Raw genomic sequence first — 16,647 nt, forward strand, 5'->3', positions numbered from 1 at the left:
ATGGGGTCCGGCGGCCGCCCGAGCGCGGCGGGGGCGCGGGCGCTGCCGCTGCTGCTCCTGCTGCTGCCCGCGCCGGCCCCCGCCGCTCCGCCGCCGCCCGGTGAGTGCCGCGCGTTAACGCCGCGCTCTGGAAGGAGCCCGTCGTCGGTGCGCTCCGGGGCCGCGGGCCGGGCAGGTGCGTCCTCCCGAGCCCCGGAGCCGGGTCCCGCGGCCGCCGCAGCCCGTGCGCTGCGCTGCGCGCACCTGAGCCCCGCTGAGCGCCGCCCGACTCCGCGAGGGGTTAACGAGCGCTTCCAGAAGTTGGCAGCGCCGCGGTACCTACAGGCGTGTTCCGTGACTGCAAATGAAAGAGAGGGAGATGAATGCTGTGATTGCGAACGGGAGAGGTGTTGGCTGAAATTCCCGGTTAGAAAGCGATCCCCCTGTAGAAGTGGTTGGCTACGGAAGGAATCACCTTCTGCCGATGTTCTGCAGCCCATCCTGCTGCTCCTGCAGCCGCGCTCTGGTCTGCGTGGGGTGCGCGGGCGCTCCTCCTGCTGCTCTCCCTCTCTGCCGGCTGCTGGAAGCCTCCTGTGTGCGTCTGACTTCTGCCGAGCGGAGCCGATGTCTCTGCTGCCCGTGACGGCTCTTCCTCTCCTCCTTCTCTCTGTGCTTCTCCATCTCCAGGACTCGCTCCTGTCCGTGTTTCTCTTTCTCTCCCCATTTCCTCTGCCCCGAATCTCCCACGCGGACGTGCCGTGCTCTGATGGCTGCTCACAGACACCGCTTTTGTATTTAAAAAGATTGGCACCGGTAATGGCTTATACGCCTGTTCGACGGTAAGTCGGTGTTTCAGTGTGCTGGGGTCGGTGCCACTCAGTTCCGTAAAGTCTTTCCATCGGTTTGTGGCATCCTTAGGGCGGTGGCATGGGTGTGTCAGAGCTCCTCCAGCAATTGTGTTTTGTACCAAGGAGGATAACTGTGCTCCTCCTGTTCTCCGTTGCTCCATGATGAGGTACAGCCATAGCTCCTTCTGCTATCTGTACAATCTCTGTGGAACTCTCAGCTAACCCTCATGGAGATCCCAGTGAAGATGTATTTATCCACGGGTACAAAATCTTAGTGCAGGCTGACCCGAGTTGCTCACAGATACATTGGTATCCACGTACAGCCAGCATATATACATAAGCTCAGATACAGTCTCTGCATGTTTCTTCCTCCGGTTGCAAACACGTGCATGTATGCATGCCTGCAGCCCGACACCACGTGGCCTGGATGTGTGCAGGCCGTGTGCCCCCTTCCCCATCCCTGGCACCCCCTGACCCTGCTGTCTCTTTGTAGATGTGGATGAGTGTGCCCTGGGCCTCGATGACTGCCACCCTGATGCTATTTGCCAGAACACCCCCAAGCTGTACAAGTGCATGTGCAAGGTCGGCTATACCGGCGAAGGGAAGAAATGTGAAGGTAACGTGCCAGAAGCTCTGATTCTGCAGTGGCATCTCTTCTCCATTATAAAATAATAGCTGTCTTCTCCCTTAGAGTAGTTGTTTTATGCCTACGGTTTTGAGGTGTCTTACAGAGCTATCTGGATGTGTGAGAAACATTTCCTGCCAGCAGCACAGAGGCAGAACGTGGGTATTATAACTGTGATCTCCTACATTGTAGCACATCTTTTATGAATATGGCTGTTCTGAAGCAAATTATCCATGTTAAATGCGTGTTAACAGATGTGGATTTTGAGTGCTTTAAAGATTTTGGTGTGAGTGTTACCATTCAGCACAGAGTTCCCCAGAATAACTGTATGATGTGTTCATACGAGCTGTCAATCAATTTGAGTTCTGCTGTGATGGGCCATGACAGCGATCTGGTGATACAAGTTCTGACTTTTACTTGGGTACTGTCACCCTTTGATCGTGTCATCTTACTCCTGTCTGCTGCAGGGATGCAGCCTTTGACTGTTCAGAGGGCTTTTAGATGGAGCTTTCCTCCATCCCTTCATCAGGCAGCCTTTTAAAGATGAGATTACTGGAACTTACTATGATGTTATATGTGAAAAAGTGAGATATTCCCAAGGCAAAACAGAAAATTAAAAAAATGCATCTTAAAACAAGGAGGGTGATTTATTCTTCAGGATGGTCCTAAAATCAGAACACCTTCTCTGTTTCTTGATTACAGACTCAAAGAGCGCCAGTTACTTGGCTTTTAACCTAGCATTGTTGCTTGATCTGACTGTCAGATTGTTGTTTAACCAGCAGCCTTAAAACCTTGGGCTCTGAGGTAAATCCACATGGCAACTGCAGGATATTTGTCACATTTTGGAGACGTTCAGTGTGTAACATGTTAAGCACGGTCTATTTGCAAGATGATGACGATTTGGGGCAGAAGTTGATGTCGACATTTATGTGGTCACATCCCAGACTGTCTATAACACAGCCATAATGCTGACTTCTGCTTTATTCATTAGACATTGATGAATGTGATAACGACTTCAATGGAGGCTGCGTCCACGAGTGCTTCAACATCCCAGGAAATTACCGCTGTACCTGCTACGATGGCTTTATGTTGGCTCACGATGGCCACAACTGCCTGGGTAAGGAGTGTGCTTGTGAACGTGGTGGCTGGGGATGCTGAGGTAACAATAACTGCATCTCTGGGAGGTGCACATCATCAGCTTGGCTGGTGGAGAGTGGTCCTCGCAGATCTAGGGCTTACAAGGCCTCGCTAGCACTGGCTTCTATTAAGTCTGCAACTCACACTCTCTCCCTTCTTTTTTATTTTTATTTTTTTGGCTTGTTTTTGGAGTTTCTCCCTTGCTGCACACCACACATGGATGTTCCCTGGCAGACTTCCGTGCCAACATCAGTTTTGGGAAACTTGCTCCCATAGCATAGTTCTAAGACTGCGGTTGGCTTAGCTGGGTCATTTCCCTCTGGTTAATGGCACATCAGAAGGGGGTCAGTCCATCCCTGGGGGACAACAGAAAAGCTCCGGAGTCTCCAGTATGATTGTGTTGAGCTTTACCTGCTGCAAAACCACAGACTGACTTTGTTACAGTGTGAGCTGAGCAGAGGATGAAGTTGCCAAATCCCAAGTATTTCCACTAAAGAAGGCAGAGAGGGAGGCAAAGTATCTGCTGATACTTTAACATATTAGGAAGGGCGTCTTGTTTTTCTCTGGCGCCTTTGTGTAAACACACCGGAGTTCAGATGAGGTTACCAGGGAGGGCTGAATGTGTGCTAAGCATTGCCTCTTGCAGTGGCACCAAAGGATGCCATTCTAGAACGTGCTTCGACTGACTTGTTTGGGATCAGTAAGGCACAGGCATAACTTAGACCAAAATCTACCACCTGTTACAATTGCTGGGAAGCTGCTTAGTATTGCGTGGCAGACTTTTCAAAATAAAATGCCACTGACATACAATGAAGTCTTTACCACTGACCAGCCAATTTTTGAGATGTGATGTAAACTTTAAATAAATATTTTGGCGTGCAGCAAATTGGATCACATCTTCTCTTAATCTGTTTATTTACTTTGTTCACACCATGGTCGTTCCCCTCTCACCCTCATTTTTGAAGATCTCAGCTGTGTGCCTGGGTTTTAGCCAAATAGACAATTACTTGTTGGAAAGAGATGATATTTTGTAAGCTTTCCAAGGCCTGTAAGACAGAAACATCTGCTGGAGTTCAAAACCGTGGTACTGAAGGCTTGTGGTGGCTGTTTATTCACGACTGTTTGCACATTCACATCACTGTAGAGCTCTAGAATACTCAGCTTCTCTGTGATAGGCATATGTCAGCCACCGTCGTTGCTGTGAGCAGGTCACATTCTTTTGCATCCAATTGGCTTACTCACTGCCTTCAGCAGAAATTAAATCTGTTGTAATGCTACATTATGCTTCTTACTAAAAGCCTTTCTCTTTCTCCTTTTTTTTTTTTTTTTTTTTTTTTTGGAAGGCAGCTGTTTTATGCCAGAAATACCAAAGTGTTAAATTAAAAACATTGTGCTGTTATCACAGGAACAATGAACAGAACAGGGAGCAAACGTTGCTTTTCTGTAGGAACTTACAGATGGAAGCAGTGCTTTCCCTAAGCAATGCTTTGCCTTGTTGATTGTTTTTTAAGATGCTGAACGGTTTTGCTTCCTGTCCAAACTGGCATCTCTGAAAATTGGGGTAGGAATTTTTAATTAATTATTTAGTTTCTACTGGTTGAGGTTTCAAAAGTCTGCAGCAATTAAGGGATAAAATGGAAGAACTGGAATTCTGATGAACATCCTGTTGTTCAGAAGGTTTTTCTACTCTTTGTTTCTCTTGGTTATCTTGCAAGTGGAGTGTTTCTGTAGTCTCTAGTATTGTTGAAATCCCATATAATTTAAAATCAACATTAAACCTATTTTCAGAGCATATGCTTTTGTCCTTGACTATGATTAGGCAACACAACAGCTCCTTGATGGTAAGCTAATGACCTAAGTTTGAAGATAACAGATCAAACTGAGCGCCAGAACTGATGTGATGTGTGACTTGTATCCAGATTGAAGGTAAGGAGGAAGAAGAGGCAGGTTTTATATGTAAGCCAAATTGATTTTGAAGTTGGTGTTTGATTTTGTTGCACCTTTGCATCAGAATGAGGATTTTAACTGAAAGCTCCCTTACTGCTTGCACGGGTTTGGAGCTGCAGTTGTGTCCTGCAGAGACAGAATGATGCATGGATGCTCAGACTAGATGTAAACATGCTAGGTTGCTTAGTGGTGGTACTCTGCAGCTGCTCCAAGATGAAGCATAGTTCTGTACGGAGTGTGGAGCTGTGCTGGCACTTGGCTCCTGGCTGCCCTGAGACTGCTCTGCTGTTGGTTTGATTGGCCAGCCTGGTGGCTGACTGGGCAGACTGCAAGCAGGAGGAGCAAAAATATACTTTTGCAATGGTGCCAGAACAACAGACTGGTCTAAATGGTCTTAGGTACCTGGTGGTAATGGCCTTAAGTTGCACTGGAGAGGTTCCAGTTGGATATTAAAGATATTTCCTCTCACAAAGAGTGGTGAGGCACTGGCACAGGCTCCCCAGGTAGGTGGTGGAGTCGCCGTCCTGGAGGTGTTCAGAAGCCATGCGGATGTGGTTAGTGGACATGGTGGGTTTACAGTTGGACTGGATGATGTTAGTGGTCTTTTCCAACCTAAAGGATTTTCTAATTGCTACAGGATAGGTATAAAGCTGGTCTTTTTCTCTGTCTTTCAGATACAGATGAATGCATGTTCAACAACGGCGGCTGCCAGCACGTTTGTGTCAACACGGTGGGGAGCTACGAGTGTCGCTGTAAGGAAGGCTTCTTTCTCAGTGACAACCAGCACACGTGCATCCACCGCTCAGAAGGTACTGGCTGCCTCCCTCCAGGCACCAAGCAGGATTTTCTGACAAAAGTTCACTGCAAAGTCTTTACAGCAGCTTCAAAAGTACTTTGAGCTTGAGTTTTTTAAGGCTGAGAAGGGTCTTGAAGTCCTAATTCCTTTTGAAAGGAAACGTGTGTCAGGATCTTCTAAGTGACTTTGAAGGCACCTCGTATCCCTTCTGTCTCTTTGATCCCATCTGTACGTGTGTATGTTGTGCCTCTAAAAGACAGCACTACTGTTCCCAGTGTACTTCATGCTCCATTGGATAGCTGAGCTACATCCTGATACAGGGAATGGCAACACACTGAAGAACAGTGAGCTCAGGCCATTCTCACTTTGGTTCCAGTACCTACACTACCTCTAGGTACCTTTTAGATTCCCTGTATAGTGTTTAGGTTTCAGCTAGGAGATTTATAGTTTGTCAGCCCCAAAGGTATTCAAATCCTATTCTTTGTTTTGAGTAAAACCTTTATGAAGCAACCTTTGAGAGATCAGAGATCCTTGGATGTCTAATTAGATATCAGGTTGAACGAAATTATTTTGGATGCCCTTGAGGAATACTTTAAAGTGGTTGCTCAGAATGGGGATTTGTCCATTGAACTGTATGGTGAATATCTTGCTCAGAAGTATTTAAGGCTGGAAAGCTTTCTTTAATCTAAGACTTATCGTTGGCATGACTATAAGAGGAATCTGAGCATGAATAAACAAATCTCACTTTAAAAATCCCCATACTGAGGAGATCAGCCTTTATAGACATATATGGCCATCCAGAGATGTATGCATTGAGATGGCTGTCATCTGATGAAACTGAATTGATCTCTTGTTTGAATTTGTATTATCAGCTTTTCTGGTACCAGGCTTGGTCTCATGGAGTTTGGCTGATACAGGGTGATTTCTCAGGCCATTGCTCAGAGCAGCAGGCTGCAGTGGCAGGGCAGGGCTTTTCCCTTCACATTTGCTAGCAGTGGTGTATGTTTATGTGCATAGATGATGAATCCAAGAATGAAAATCAGTTGCTTCAACTCCTCACCTTGTCTGTTGCCAAGAGAGGAGAAGCTTCCAACTCTTCTTATTTGCTACTTCTTGAGTATACTCTACTCCCTCTCTTGAGCTAACAGCAGTAGTATTTCCTGTCATTAATAATCATACCTTTGGAATTGTTGATATTGAAATACAGAAGTGGTGGTTTTGGTTTTTCAAACTACTTTTTTTCAGGTCATAGCTCTGTGACTGTTTACCCCCTGCCCCTTCCTGCACTACTGTGAAGAAGCACTCCATGGAATTCCCCACTATTTTTTCTCTTGGGTGGGCAGGTCTGCTGTAAGCCAAATCTCATTGCTATATCTCTTCCCCTCACTTTGTTCTCTCCTTTTCCACTCATAGCTAAGTCTCTGCTTTGCGTATTTATCTGTCAGTGCATATCCTTTATTAGTCCTCTCTTGAGACATCGCAGCATCAATCTAAACAACATCTGCCACCTACAGCCTAGCCCACCTATTTAGTTCTGTTTCTTATCTGCAGTATAAGTCAGTATCTCCTTCCCTGTCTCTCAGCTCGGTTAAGAGTGCACAGTCTTCTTTGAGGTTTGCAATATTGGAAAACAAGTGAACTGTAGATCGAAGATGTGCAGAGGCTCGAGGCTGCTGTATTCCTTCTGAGGATCAGGGTAATCAGGCTTACTAGTCCTTCTGAGTTTAGTTGTTCATATCTTCTGGGTTCCCTGTCCCCTATTCCAAGACTGTGACACGGAACTCAAGGTTAGGTAGTTATCAAAGAAGAGTTTGGAAATTCACTTAAGTTGATTTTCAGCTGATGTGATTGAGTTGGTCTAGCATGCAGGATGCTCTGAGGTTCATAATGGTTCTGCCTGGCCCCTGCTTAAACCAGCTGAACTCTACGCTTTGAAGTTGTGCAAAGTCATATTTTTCCCTGGGATATCTGCTCTGAATGAACTATTTCTCATTGGTGTGTGAGAGAATGGATTTACACTTGGAGGCAGTTGCTCTGGCTGGCGGGACAGCTGTACCATTGTAGCTTGTTTCTGTGTTTAATTTGCACGTTAGCAAATACAGAAAAGAAAAAAAGAAGGAACGTGTAGAATTTTCACTAGGAAAAAAGTTCATCTTGAAGTGGCTATTGATATTTATGACAAATTTTACCACTGGCTGACATCCCAAAGGCCATCAGAAAGGACTGCTCTTGCTCATGGTCCTGTGGGCCAGGCAGGCTCTGGATTCTGTTCCCTTGTCAATGGTTGTGGCAGCCCAATGACTCCTCCTTCCCCAAGGACTTGTGTGTCGGTAGGGCAAGAACTGCTGCTCGAGAAGTTGTGTGCCTGGGAAGTACGTGGTGTAGGACTGGACCACAATCCCCAGATCAGCATTTAAACCATTTGTCTGATATCAGTGAACCTCACTGAACTACTTATTGCTCGAGCAATTTCCCCTTTGATAGCTCAGTTGAAACAAAACCAAAAAATTCCAAACCAAACAACAACAACTACTTTGCTAACAGAAATTAAGCTGCTAATCCTCTTAATGCTTTCTGACAACACTGAGCTAACGGACCAAATCATACTGCATGTTTAAGTACAGAGATGTCACAAAAACACAAGAGTTAATGAGGCTAATTTGTGGTCTCATGGGTTGTCCCATTTCTTGAATGACAGCACTTAATGGATGGCAGCTTTCATGTGGGCTCCTTGGGCACCGTCTGTAGGCTGCAGGATTTAAGTGTCATTGTCTTGTTAGACCTCTAAGGGATCTCACTGTGGGAAAGGAATCAAAAAGCCAGTAGAGCAGAATAATCCAAGCTCTGCAACATCCATTCTTTTGTTACTTAAAGCTTTCTTAGCAGAGAAAGGGCGCAGTAGTTGGCTGTGTGCTGAGCAAGGACCTAACTGAAGTGTAATGGGATAATGACAAGGAGCTGACCTCCGCTTGCTAATAAAGTGGTTTTATTTTCATTTAGGAGCTTCCTTTTGCAGTTTTGTAGCAATAGAGAAGGTTTCAGCAAAACTGTGCTCCTAACTGTTAGTGACACAAATGATGTGATGGTTTTACGAGGCGCATCAGGAAGAAGAAAGCCACTGGTGTCACCTCGTTTTTCCTTTGGGTTTTAGCAGATACTGGGCACCAAATCGTGACTCATTGAGAGGGTGTATAGAAATAGAAAATGATGTGATAATCCCCAGTGGGATTATTTAGACAGGTTTTCTTGAAATAAAGAAAAAAATTGCCATACAGCATAGGCAGAGTTTGCACATCTGCCTAATCACCATTTGGTCGTTGCTCTGGGAGTCAGCTGTGTAGGCCAGTGATTGAAGTGGGAATAATGGAGGAGACTTGATAACAACCTTTCAGTATCTAAAGGGAGGTTTCAAGAAAGAAGGGGACAGACTCTTTAGCAGGGTATATTGTGATAGGACAAGGGGAAATGGTTTCTAACTGAAGAAGAGGAGATTTAAACTGGATATTAAAAAAAAAAAGATTCTTACAATAATGGTAGCGAGGCACTGGCACATGTTGCCCAGAGAGGTGGTGGATGCCCCATCCCTGGAGACATTTAAGTTCAGACTGGATGGGGTGCTGAGCACCTGCATTAGCTATGGGTGTCCCTGCTCATTGCAGGGGAGTTGACTAGATGGCCTTTAAGGGTCCCTTCCAACTCCAGCAATTCTATGATTTGTCTGACATCTTAAGATGTTCCTTGTGACTGGTGAGCCTTCGTTTTAATCAGAGAATTAAGAACTTCAATTTAGGCTTTGAACGTGCCATGTACCAACTACCTTGTGTTTTTTATTCAAGGTTTTATGAACACTGGTATAAAGTGAGAGTGTTGGATGAGAGTGCTGCACAAACCTAGGGCTGTTGCTTTTTGTCTTTGCAATCAAAGAACGTGGACACAGGAAAGATCACTGCTGGAGAAGCCTTGGTGTCACTGGCTTTGCAGGATTGGACTTTCTGCTTTTCTAGTATGTTAGCTCATGCTTTTTGCCCTAATGCTGTGGAGCCTTCCCAGAAGTAGCGAATGATGGCTGCCTACATTGGGCTGATCTTATTTGCTTGTTGTCCGCGCTCAGAATTGCTCAGGATGCTGATGCTCTTGCCTTTGTCTGTTTTGCAGAAGGCATGAGCTGCATGAATAAAGATCATGGCTGTGCACACATCTGCAGAGAAACGCCCAAAGGAGGGGTTGCTTGTGAATGCCGACCAGGATTTGAGCTGTCCAAGAACCAGAGAAGCTGCATTTGTATGCAACATTCTGCATATGGTTATGGTTTTCCAAAGTAAACAGTGTTCTCTTTGCAGTGGTGTGGGATTTGATATGTTACAGCAAAGCTGGTGTGACACACCTCAAGGCTGCTTTTGGGGCTAAACCAGAATCAATAGCTTTGAAGGACACTCTTGCACTAATCTATAATTTGCCAAAGAATATGTTTGGAAGTTGTACCATCATTTAAGTTCAGCTCCACAAGAGAACAGTGCACTGCTTGAGTCAGAGTTTTTGAGGAAGTGGACGTGATAAGAAGGTGTATTGGATGGCCAGATGGAGACAAAATGAGATGCTGTCTTTTAGAGATGCTGGAAGTACTTGTGAAGTCTAATGTATGTTTTCTTCCTAGTAACATGTAATCATGGAAATGGTGGCTGTCAACATACATGTGATGATGCTGATAACGGGCCTATTTGTGGATGTCACCCCAAGTACATCATGCATATGGATGGGAAAACCTGCCTGGGTCAGTATATAGAGAAGAGGAGTAGTGTTTGCTGATGACCAACTCAAGAGTAGTTTGATATTGCTGTATGTTCATGACTTATGTTCCTCTTACTGGTAGAGCTAGAAAATGTCAAGGAATCCAAAACTAAAAAACATGCTAGTGCATGAGTGAGCTGGTTGGGTCCAGGCAACTTATGCTTCTCTATGTATGTAGCTACCTCATATTACTGCAGCCTGTAATTAGTACTGGTCCCTTTGAAACACAAAGCTCGTCACTAACCAAAGAAGATTCCCTTCTTTCTAGGATTTTCAGATCAAGTTTCTTGACAAGCATGAGCCAGAGAGTGTAACTAAAGCAGTACATATGTTAAAACCAGAACTCTGAATTCAATTAAAGGACACTTTTTGAAAAGCAGTTATCCAGTAAGGAAAGTACTTGAGACCTATAAACCAGTCTCTGGGAGACTTTGTTGCCTGTTGATTGAAATCAATAGCTCAGTCAAAACTACTTGTCCTTGCATTAGTCTGTAATAGATGATGACAGCGTGATCATAACAGAGCAGCTCATGACAGTTCAGTTAGTTCTTTCATCTTGTTACTGTTCACCACATCAGTACTGCGTTTTCTGTTTACCAAACTTGAGAATACTAAAACAGGCATGAGTTGCATGGAAGCAACCACATATTCCCATGGCTTTGGCTGAAGGGTCTTCGTGGTTTTCTTTCTTACTATTTTTTTTTTCTTTTTAAAAAATTTATTTCTGCCTAATTAGATCCAACTGTCTCCGATAATTCAGTGCGTGATGTTGCCATTTTCTTGTCTGCACATCTGGATATGAGGTGTCTGGTCAGGGCACATTTGCTCATCTGCTTTTTTCTTGTTCCTTGCTCGTAGAGAGGGAAGAGGCTGCTGTTGAAATTCCAGAAGGCAACACAACAGCAGGAGCTGATGTGGACAAGCGAGTTAAGCGACGGTTACTCATGGGTAAAAGTGCTTATCCAAAATAATTTTGCTGTTTGCTGAAACCTTTTACATTGAATATTTGTTCTTTTTTTTTTTTTTAATTTGGCAAAATCAGTTCTGGGCTGAATTTTCTGTTCCTGGAGGTATTAAAGGCAGCCTGATCTAGTGAGTGGCAACCAGCCCACAGTAGGGGAGTTGAAACTGGCTGATCTTTAAGGTCCCTTCCAACTTTAGCTGTTCTGTGAATTCTGCTCACAGTGCCACAGTGCCCTTTGAGGACAGACTTTTATTACATAAACCCTAAGAAACTTTGTACGTTGTTTGTGATTGTCAGCAGGAAGATCAGGAACTTGCCCTCAAAGTACCATGTGTTTCCAAGGTTCTACTTCCCATGTTCTACTTCACCATGGGAAGTAGTCCCTTCTGTACTATGGCTGTTCCAAGTGATTGTGGAGGGGCAGTGCATCACCTCTATCTCTTCAGTTAAAAGTACACTTGTGCATGGAAGAAAAACTGGCCCTAGTGATGAAAAATCCAGAGGCAGTATGTCAGTCTGTGGAGTCTCCATGAAAATCTGTATGTAGCTGAGGCAGCGTATAGATTTGGCAGTTGCTTGTGTACAAGGGTTGCTCTGAAAGTATTGCCTCCTGTTCTGTCATGCTGGCCCACAGTGTCAGAGATGGATATCAGTGATATGGGAGTAGAGGTTGAACAACCCCCCACCAATATCCCATTGGCAGCAGAGGGGCTGACAGAATGGTGTCTCAAATGGAAGTGAGGATGAAGCAAAGTTGTGTCACTGAATTCCTTCATGAGGAAAAAAATGGTGCACGTTCATCAATGATTGTTTGCTGTTCCTGGAGACCAAAGTGTGGATGTGAGCAGAGTGAGGCTTTTGGAGTGAACTATAGGCTGAATGTGGTTGAACATCAGTGTGCTTGGAACTGTGCCTTGTATCATGTGATGTTTCTTACCATTATAATATCCCCGAGCAAACTTCAGTAGGGTTTTGTTTGTTTGTGTTGGCTAGAAACGTGTGCAGTTAATAATGGTGGCTGTGATCGTACGTGTAAAGATACATCCACCGGAGTTCACTGCAGCTGTCCTGTTGGATTCACGCTCCAGTTCGATGGGAAGACATGCAAAGGTGGGTTTTGTACTCGTGGACATGTGTGTACTAACAGCTTGCTGTTGTCTCCAAATGAAGATAATCCAGCGTGTGGAGGAAGGCTGGTATTTGTAATGTGACCCAGCAGCCAGGAGCGACGTGCAGTTGCCTTGTGAGAGCAGCCCAGTGTATCAACGTGCAGAAATCCTCTCTGCTGTCCCCTCGCCAAGATGGCCTCTTTGTGGACCTGTGAGGGTTGGGAGGAGTGGAGCTCAGAGGTGTAGGTTTGTAGGTTCTCAGAGGCGTACAGTCCTGTTGTCCGCTATCCACATTCAACAGGCTGTTACAGAAATCTGTAAGTAAATATTAGAGGGTAGTTCAGAGAAGCCTGAGTAGAATTATGCTGGTTCAAGCAGCTCTAAGGATAATTAGAGTACTGGCAAGGAGAAAAAGGGTGTTTGGTAATATATTGGAACATATTTTCCTATAATTAAATGTTAAGATTATAATTAAATGTTCTGCTAGGCAAAAAATGATGGAATCCCCATGCCTGAGTCAATTAACATTAGCTAAAGGACTCATTTTTATGTTAGCATGGAAAGGACAAATCAGGAATTTCCTCGAGTCACATTTCTGCAGGGCTCAGGAGGAGGAGAATTAGGAGGAGAGAATTTTGAAAGGACTAAAACCTGCTGGAGAACAATTAAGTTGAGTGTTTCCAAACAAAGCTTGGGGAAGTGGTCTTATGTGCATGTCTGTACTGAAAAGTAGCTGACAGAAAAAAGATGAATGAAAGCAGTAACGCAGTCACAAGGCTGAACGGGCCAGGTCATTCTTTAGAGCCAGATCTAACTTCAAGATTTGTAATAGGTTTATTAGATTTTGTTTCTGGGCTTCTCCCCACCAACTGAACGTGACTATTTTCTGGAGCTGACACTGGAAGTATGTGGAATATATTCTGCTTACTCATGGTTTTTCTGTTTGCTTGTTTTTGTTACAGACATTGATGAGTGCCAATCCAATAATGGAGGCTGCGATCATTTCTGTAAAAACACTGTTGGCAGTTTTGATTGCAGCTGCAGAAAAGGGTTTAAATTATTAACAGATGAGAAGTCTTGTCAAGGTATGTATGCTGGAGAGAGGCAATAAAAGTAGGACAAATCAGCATGGTTTGGACATCTACTACAATGATGAAGTGATAATGGACTCCAGAATAATTTCCATTCCTCAGTTTTTGTTTTTGTTTTTTTTTTAAATACATACTTTTTAATTTCTGAAGAAACTGTTAATACAGTTGGCTTGATGCTATTGTAGGAGGTATTTTTAGAGGCGTAATGAGATAGCATCATGTTAAAAATATCCTTATGAGGATAATTCTTTTTTTTCCTCCCTACTATTAATGTTCTTAGTATAACTTACAGGGAGAAATAAGCCAGTATTGCTCCATCCATGCATAATCATAGGATTGCTCAGGTTGGAAAAGACCTTAAAGATCATCAAGTCCAACAGCAACCTAACCATACCACCCTAACTCTAACAACCCTCTGCTGACTCATGTCCCTGAGCACCACATCCAAATGGTTTTCAAACGCAATCAGGGATGGTGACTCAATATTCTGTCACAAGATCTTAAGGTGCCTTTGATGAATGTGACAAACATTTAGTGCCCTAGAAAGCGATGGCAATGTTATCATGTTACCATTCAATTTACTGAGGTCATGGTTAGAAGTTTTTACTAACTATACAAATGTGTGCAAAGTGGTTGTAAGGCCAAAGAAAGTTTGCACTGGAAAAAACAGATCTCAGCAGCTTTTGGAAACCGACACTGAAATCTAAATGTGCAATATAGTGGGTCCATGGAAAAAATAATAGCATCATAGAATGGTTTGGGTTGAATTGTTCCAGTCCTCTCTCTTCAGGTGTAGCTCAGAGAACTCTGTGGTTGTCAGCAGCCTGAACTCGGGCACTGCATATTAGTGCAGAAGTAAGGATTTAGCCCCTGCTTTCATCTGTGGGGAAACATGAAGACAGTTCTTTCTTTGGTAAATCTATTTCCACAGACTGCATGTGGATTTTTCTTAAAAGAGTTTCTGCCAGCTTTCTTTTTTTTTTTTTCCCCATCAAGAAGAGGAGCAATTTATTTTAGAACATAATCAAAATGCAGCAACAGTTTTCATATTTGCCAAGAAAAAGTTTGTTTGGCAAAGTAACTGTTCTCTTGAAAGTTGTTTCATGTTGCTGCAATATTTACTTTAAAAGAATTTGCTTAGTTTACATAATTCTGCACATCTTTCTGTCCAGCTTTATTAGCTCATAAGCTCTCCCTGGTGAGGCTGAATGATAGTGATGTGTCCCTTTAAAACTCACAGACATCGACGAATGCTCTTTCGAACGGACGTGCGACCATACGTGCATCAATCATCCGGGCACGTTTGAGTGTACGTGTAACAAAGGATATGCTCTCTATGGCTTCACACACTGTGGAGGTGAGGTATAAAAACTTAATACATTGTGTGCTGGCGGAGTGCTGGTTTGCACTTAGAGGTGGAAGCTGTAATTTGACAGATTCTTCACACGCCGAAGTCTCATTGACTTCGGTGAATAGTGAGTTGAGTAGGACTTTAAGAACAGGATTCTCTGGGTGATTTCAAGAATTACAGTTATGTGAGTCATCCTTGTATGTGTCAAATCATTACATGATGCAGATTGGAGTTCTGTGATGTGAATTTACATTGGCCGAGAACAATACTCCTAAATGTTCTGCTATGTGAAAAGTTCAAGAACAGAGGAAGGTGGAAGATGGAAGCTTAGCATGTGTAAAGTATTGATGTTTTCTGTGGCAGATTTATAGAATTACCACATGGAAGCATGAGTAACTGAGCACTAAATAGAAATGAACCTATTTCATATAAGCTTTTTAGGCAAGACCTTGCTGACTGCTTCTGCTTACTTAATTCTGAGTAGGATCTATTTATTTCTGAGGTGAAATGAGCACACTTGTACTTGAAGTTAACAATTCAGGGGTCTCTTTGTGTCTGATCTGTCCTAACCTCTGCTTCTAAAAAGCCTGTGGAGAAGATTAAAGGCTCGCAGCATCACTGTTTCATACTGGTAATCAGGGAATCTGAGTAGATACGGAGTAATCTTGGCAAGTTCTACTTGCCAAAGGAAGTCTTTTCTCATAAATTCCTCTGCGCTAATTCAATTTCTTTTGAGCACCAATGGGGAAGAGGAGCTGAAGTTTATCTCTTGGGTGCTAATTGCTCCTTCATGCCATATTCCTGTGCAGATGTTAATCCTTGTACCACACCAACTCCTCCATTTGCAGGCAATTACCAGCTGTTGTCAGTGCCATTCAGTGTACTGAGTTTGTACCTTATGACACATATGGAAGACACTAAGTGCTGGACACAATAGGATGTCATTGTCCCAGACCCTACCAAGAAGTCGATCAAAACCAAAGATTTGAGCCAATGTTGGTGGTATCTTTGGAAGCAGTACAGATTTCAGGTGTAGCCTTTTTTCATCGTTCCTCACCTGCTCATTACTGTGCCTGCTCTCCTCATTCTGACAGTAGCATGTGTTTACTCTGAAACCAGCTCAGTTTGGTAATCAATTTCATAATATTGTCTCCAAATGATTATTTATCTAGAGGAGGAAACAAATAACTGGGGAAAGCAGTGACAAGTACTCTGAGAAAAGTATGTAGAACTGAATATATTCAGTTGTGCAAACTTTCTGGGACTCTTTGGGACTGACTGGGAATTCCATGGTGACATCTTTGTACTTTTATGTATAATTACCATAAAGCTATTGGAGATGAGATGAGCAGACATCAGAGTGGATCTGAGAAGCAGAAACAGAATTTTGCATTTCCCTTTGTTGAAATTCATGAGATTCCTGTCAGCCCATTTCTCTAGCCAGTTGAGGTCCCTCTGAATAGTGGCACAACCATCTGGTGTATCAGCCACTCCTCCCAGTTTTGTATCATCTGCCAAGTCGCTGGGGGTGAACTCTTGTCCCATCATCCAGGTTTAATGAAGAGGATAAATAGCATTGACCCCTGGGGTACACTGCTGGTGACTGGCCTCCAGATGGACTTTATGTCACTAATCTCAACCATTCCAGCCCAGAAATTCAGTCAAAGGTCCAAAAGTCTTCCTGGAAGTAGTAAAGGAGGGAACTGCCAATCTGGTTCCAATAGAGCTCAGGATTACACAATGGAAGTTATTTTCTGCATCAGCAAACAGCAGTGCACCAAGAGCAGTACGTTGTGTTGTTGGTAATTCCTCTTTCTCTGTTGGCAGGTACTGAGCTGGACAAGGCCCTAAAATTGACTAGTTGGCCAGAAGGGGTGGTGGTGATTATCCCCTTGATATTAAACAGAGATTGACATCTGTGTCTGAACATTTAGTAGGATTGTCAGTATGAATCCTGTCTGTGTTATCTGTCTTTATTCCAAAACAGAAATATTAATTATCTAAATGTTGAT

At 43.7% G+C, this 16,647-nt stretch overlaps 1 protein-coding gene across 4 annotated transcripts in view; it reads left to right on the forward strand.

Annotated features, from left to right (window-relative positions):
* Positions 1–16,647, forward strand: part of SCUBE2 (signal peptide, CUB domain and EGF like domain containing 2) — a 38,351-nt gene continuing 21,704 nt past the window's right edge. For 2 of the 4 annotated variants that reach the window (XR_016466702.1, XM_090140461.1), the window contains exons 1-10: positions 1–100; positions 1,321–1,443; positions 2,444–2,569; positions 5,211–5,345; positions 9,488–9,613; positions 9,987–10,103; positions 10,979–11,068; positions 12,078–12,194; positions 13,156–13,278; positions 14,525–14,641. Coding sequence is in view for 3 of the 4 variants with exons in the window: in XM_090140461.1 (XP_089996587.1) it covers positions 1–100; positions 1,321–1,443; positions 2,444–2,569; positions 5,211–5,345; positions 9,488–9,613; positions 9,987–10,103; positions 10,979–11,068; positions 12,078–12,194; positions 13,156–13,278; positions 14,525–14,641 (1,174 nt within the window). In the remaining variant the exon portion in view is untranslated. Of the gene's footprint in view, positions 101–347; positions 819–1,320; positions 1,444–2,443; positions 2,570–5,210; positions 5,346–9,487; positions 9,614–9,986; positions 10,104–10,978; positions 11,069–12,077; positions 12,195–13,155; positions 13,279–14,524; positions 14,642–16,647 lie in introns of those variants that run through there. The other 2 variants (XM_090140462.1, XM_090140463.1) reach the window with 2 other exon arrangements.

The sequence above is a fragment of the Phasianus colchicus genome, chromosome 5, assembly GCF_987193195.1.
Source record: "Phasianus colchicus chromosome 5, bPhaCol1.hap1.1, whole genome shotgun sequence".
Classification (NCBI taxonomy): domain Eukaryota; kingdom Metazoa; phylum Chordata; class Aves; order Galliformes; family Phasianidae; genus Phasianus; species Phasianus colchicus.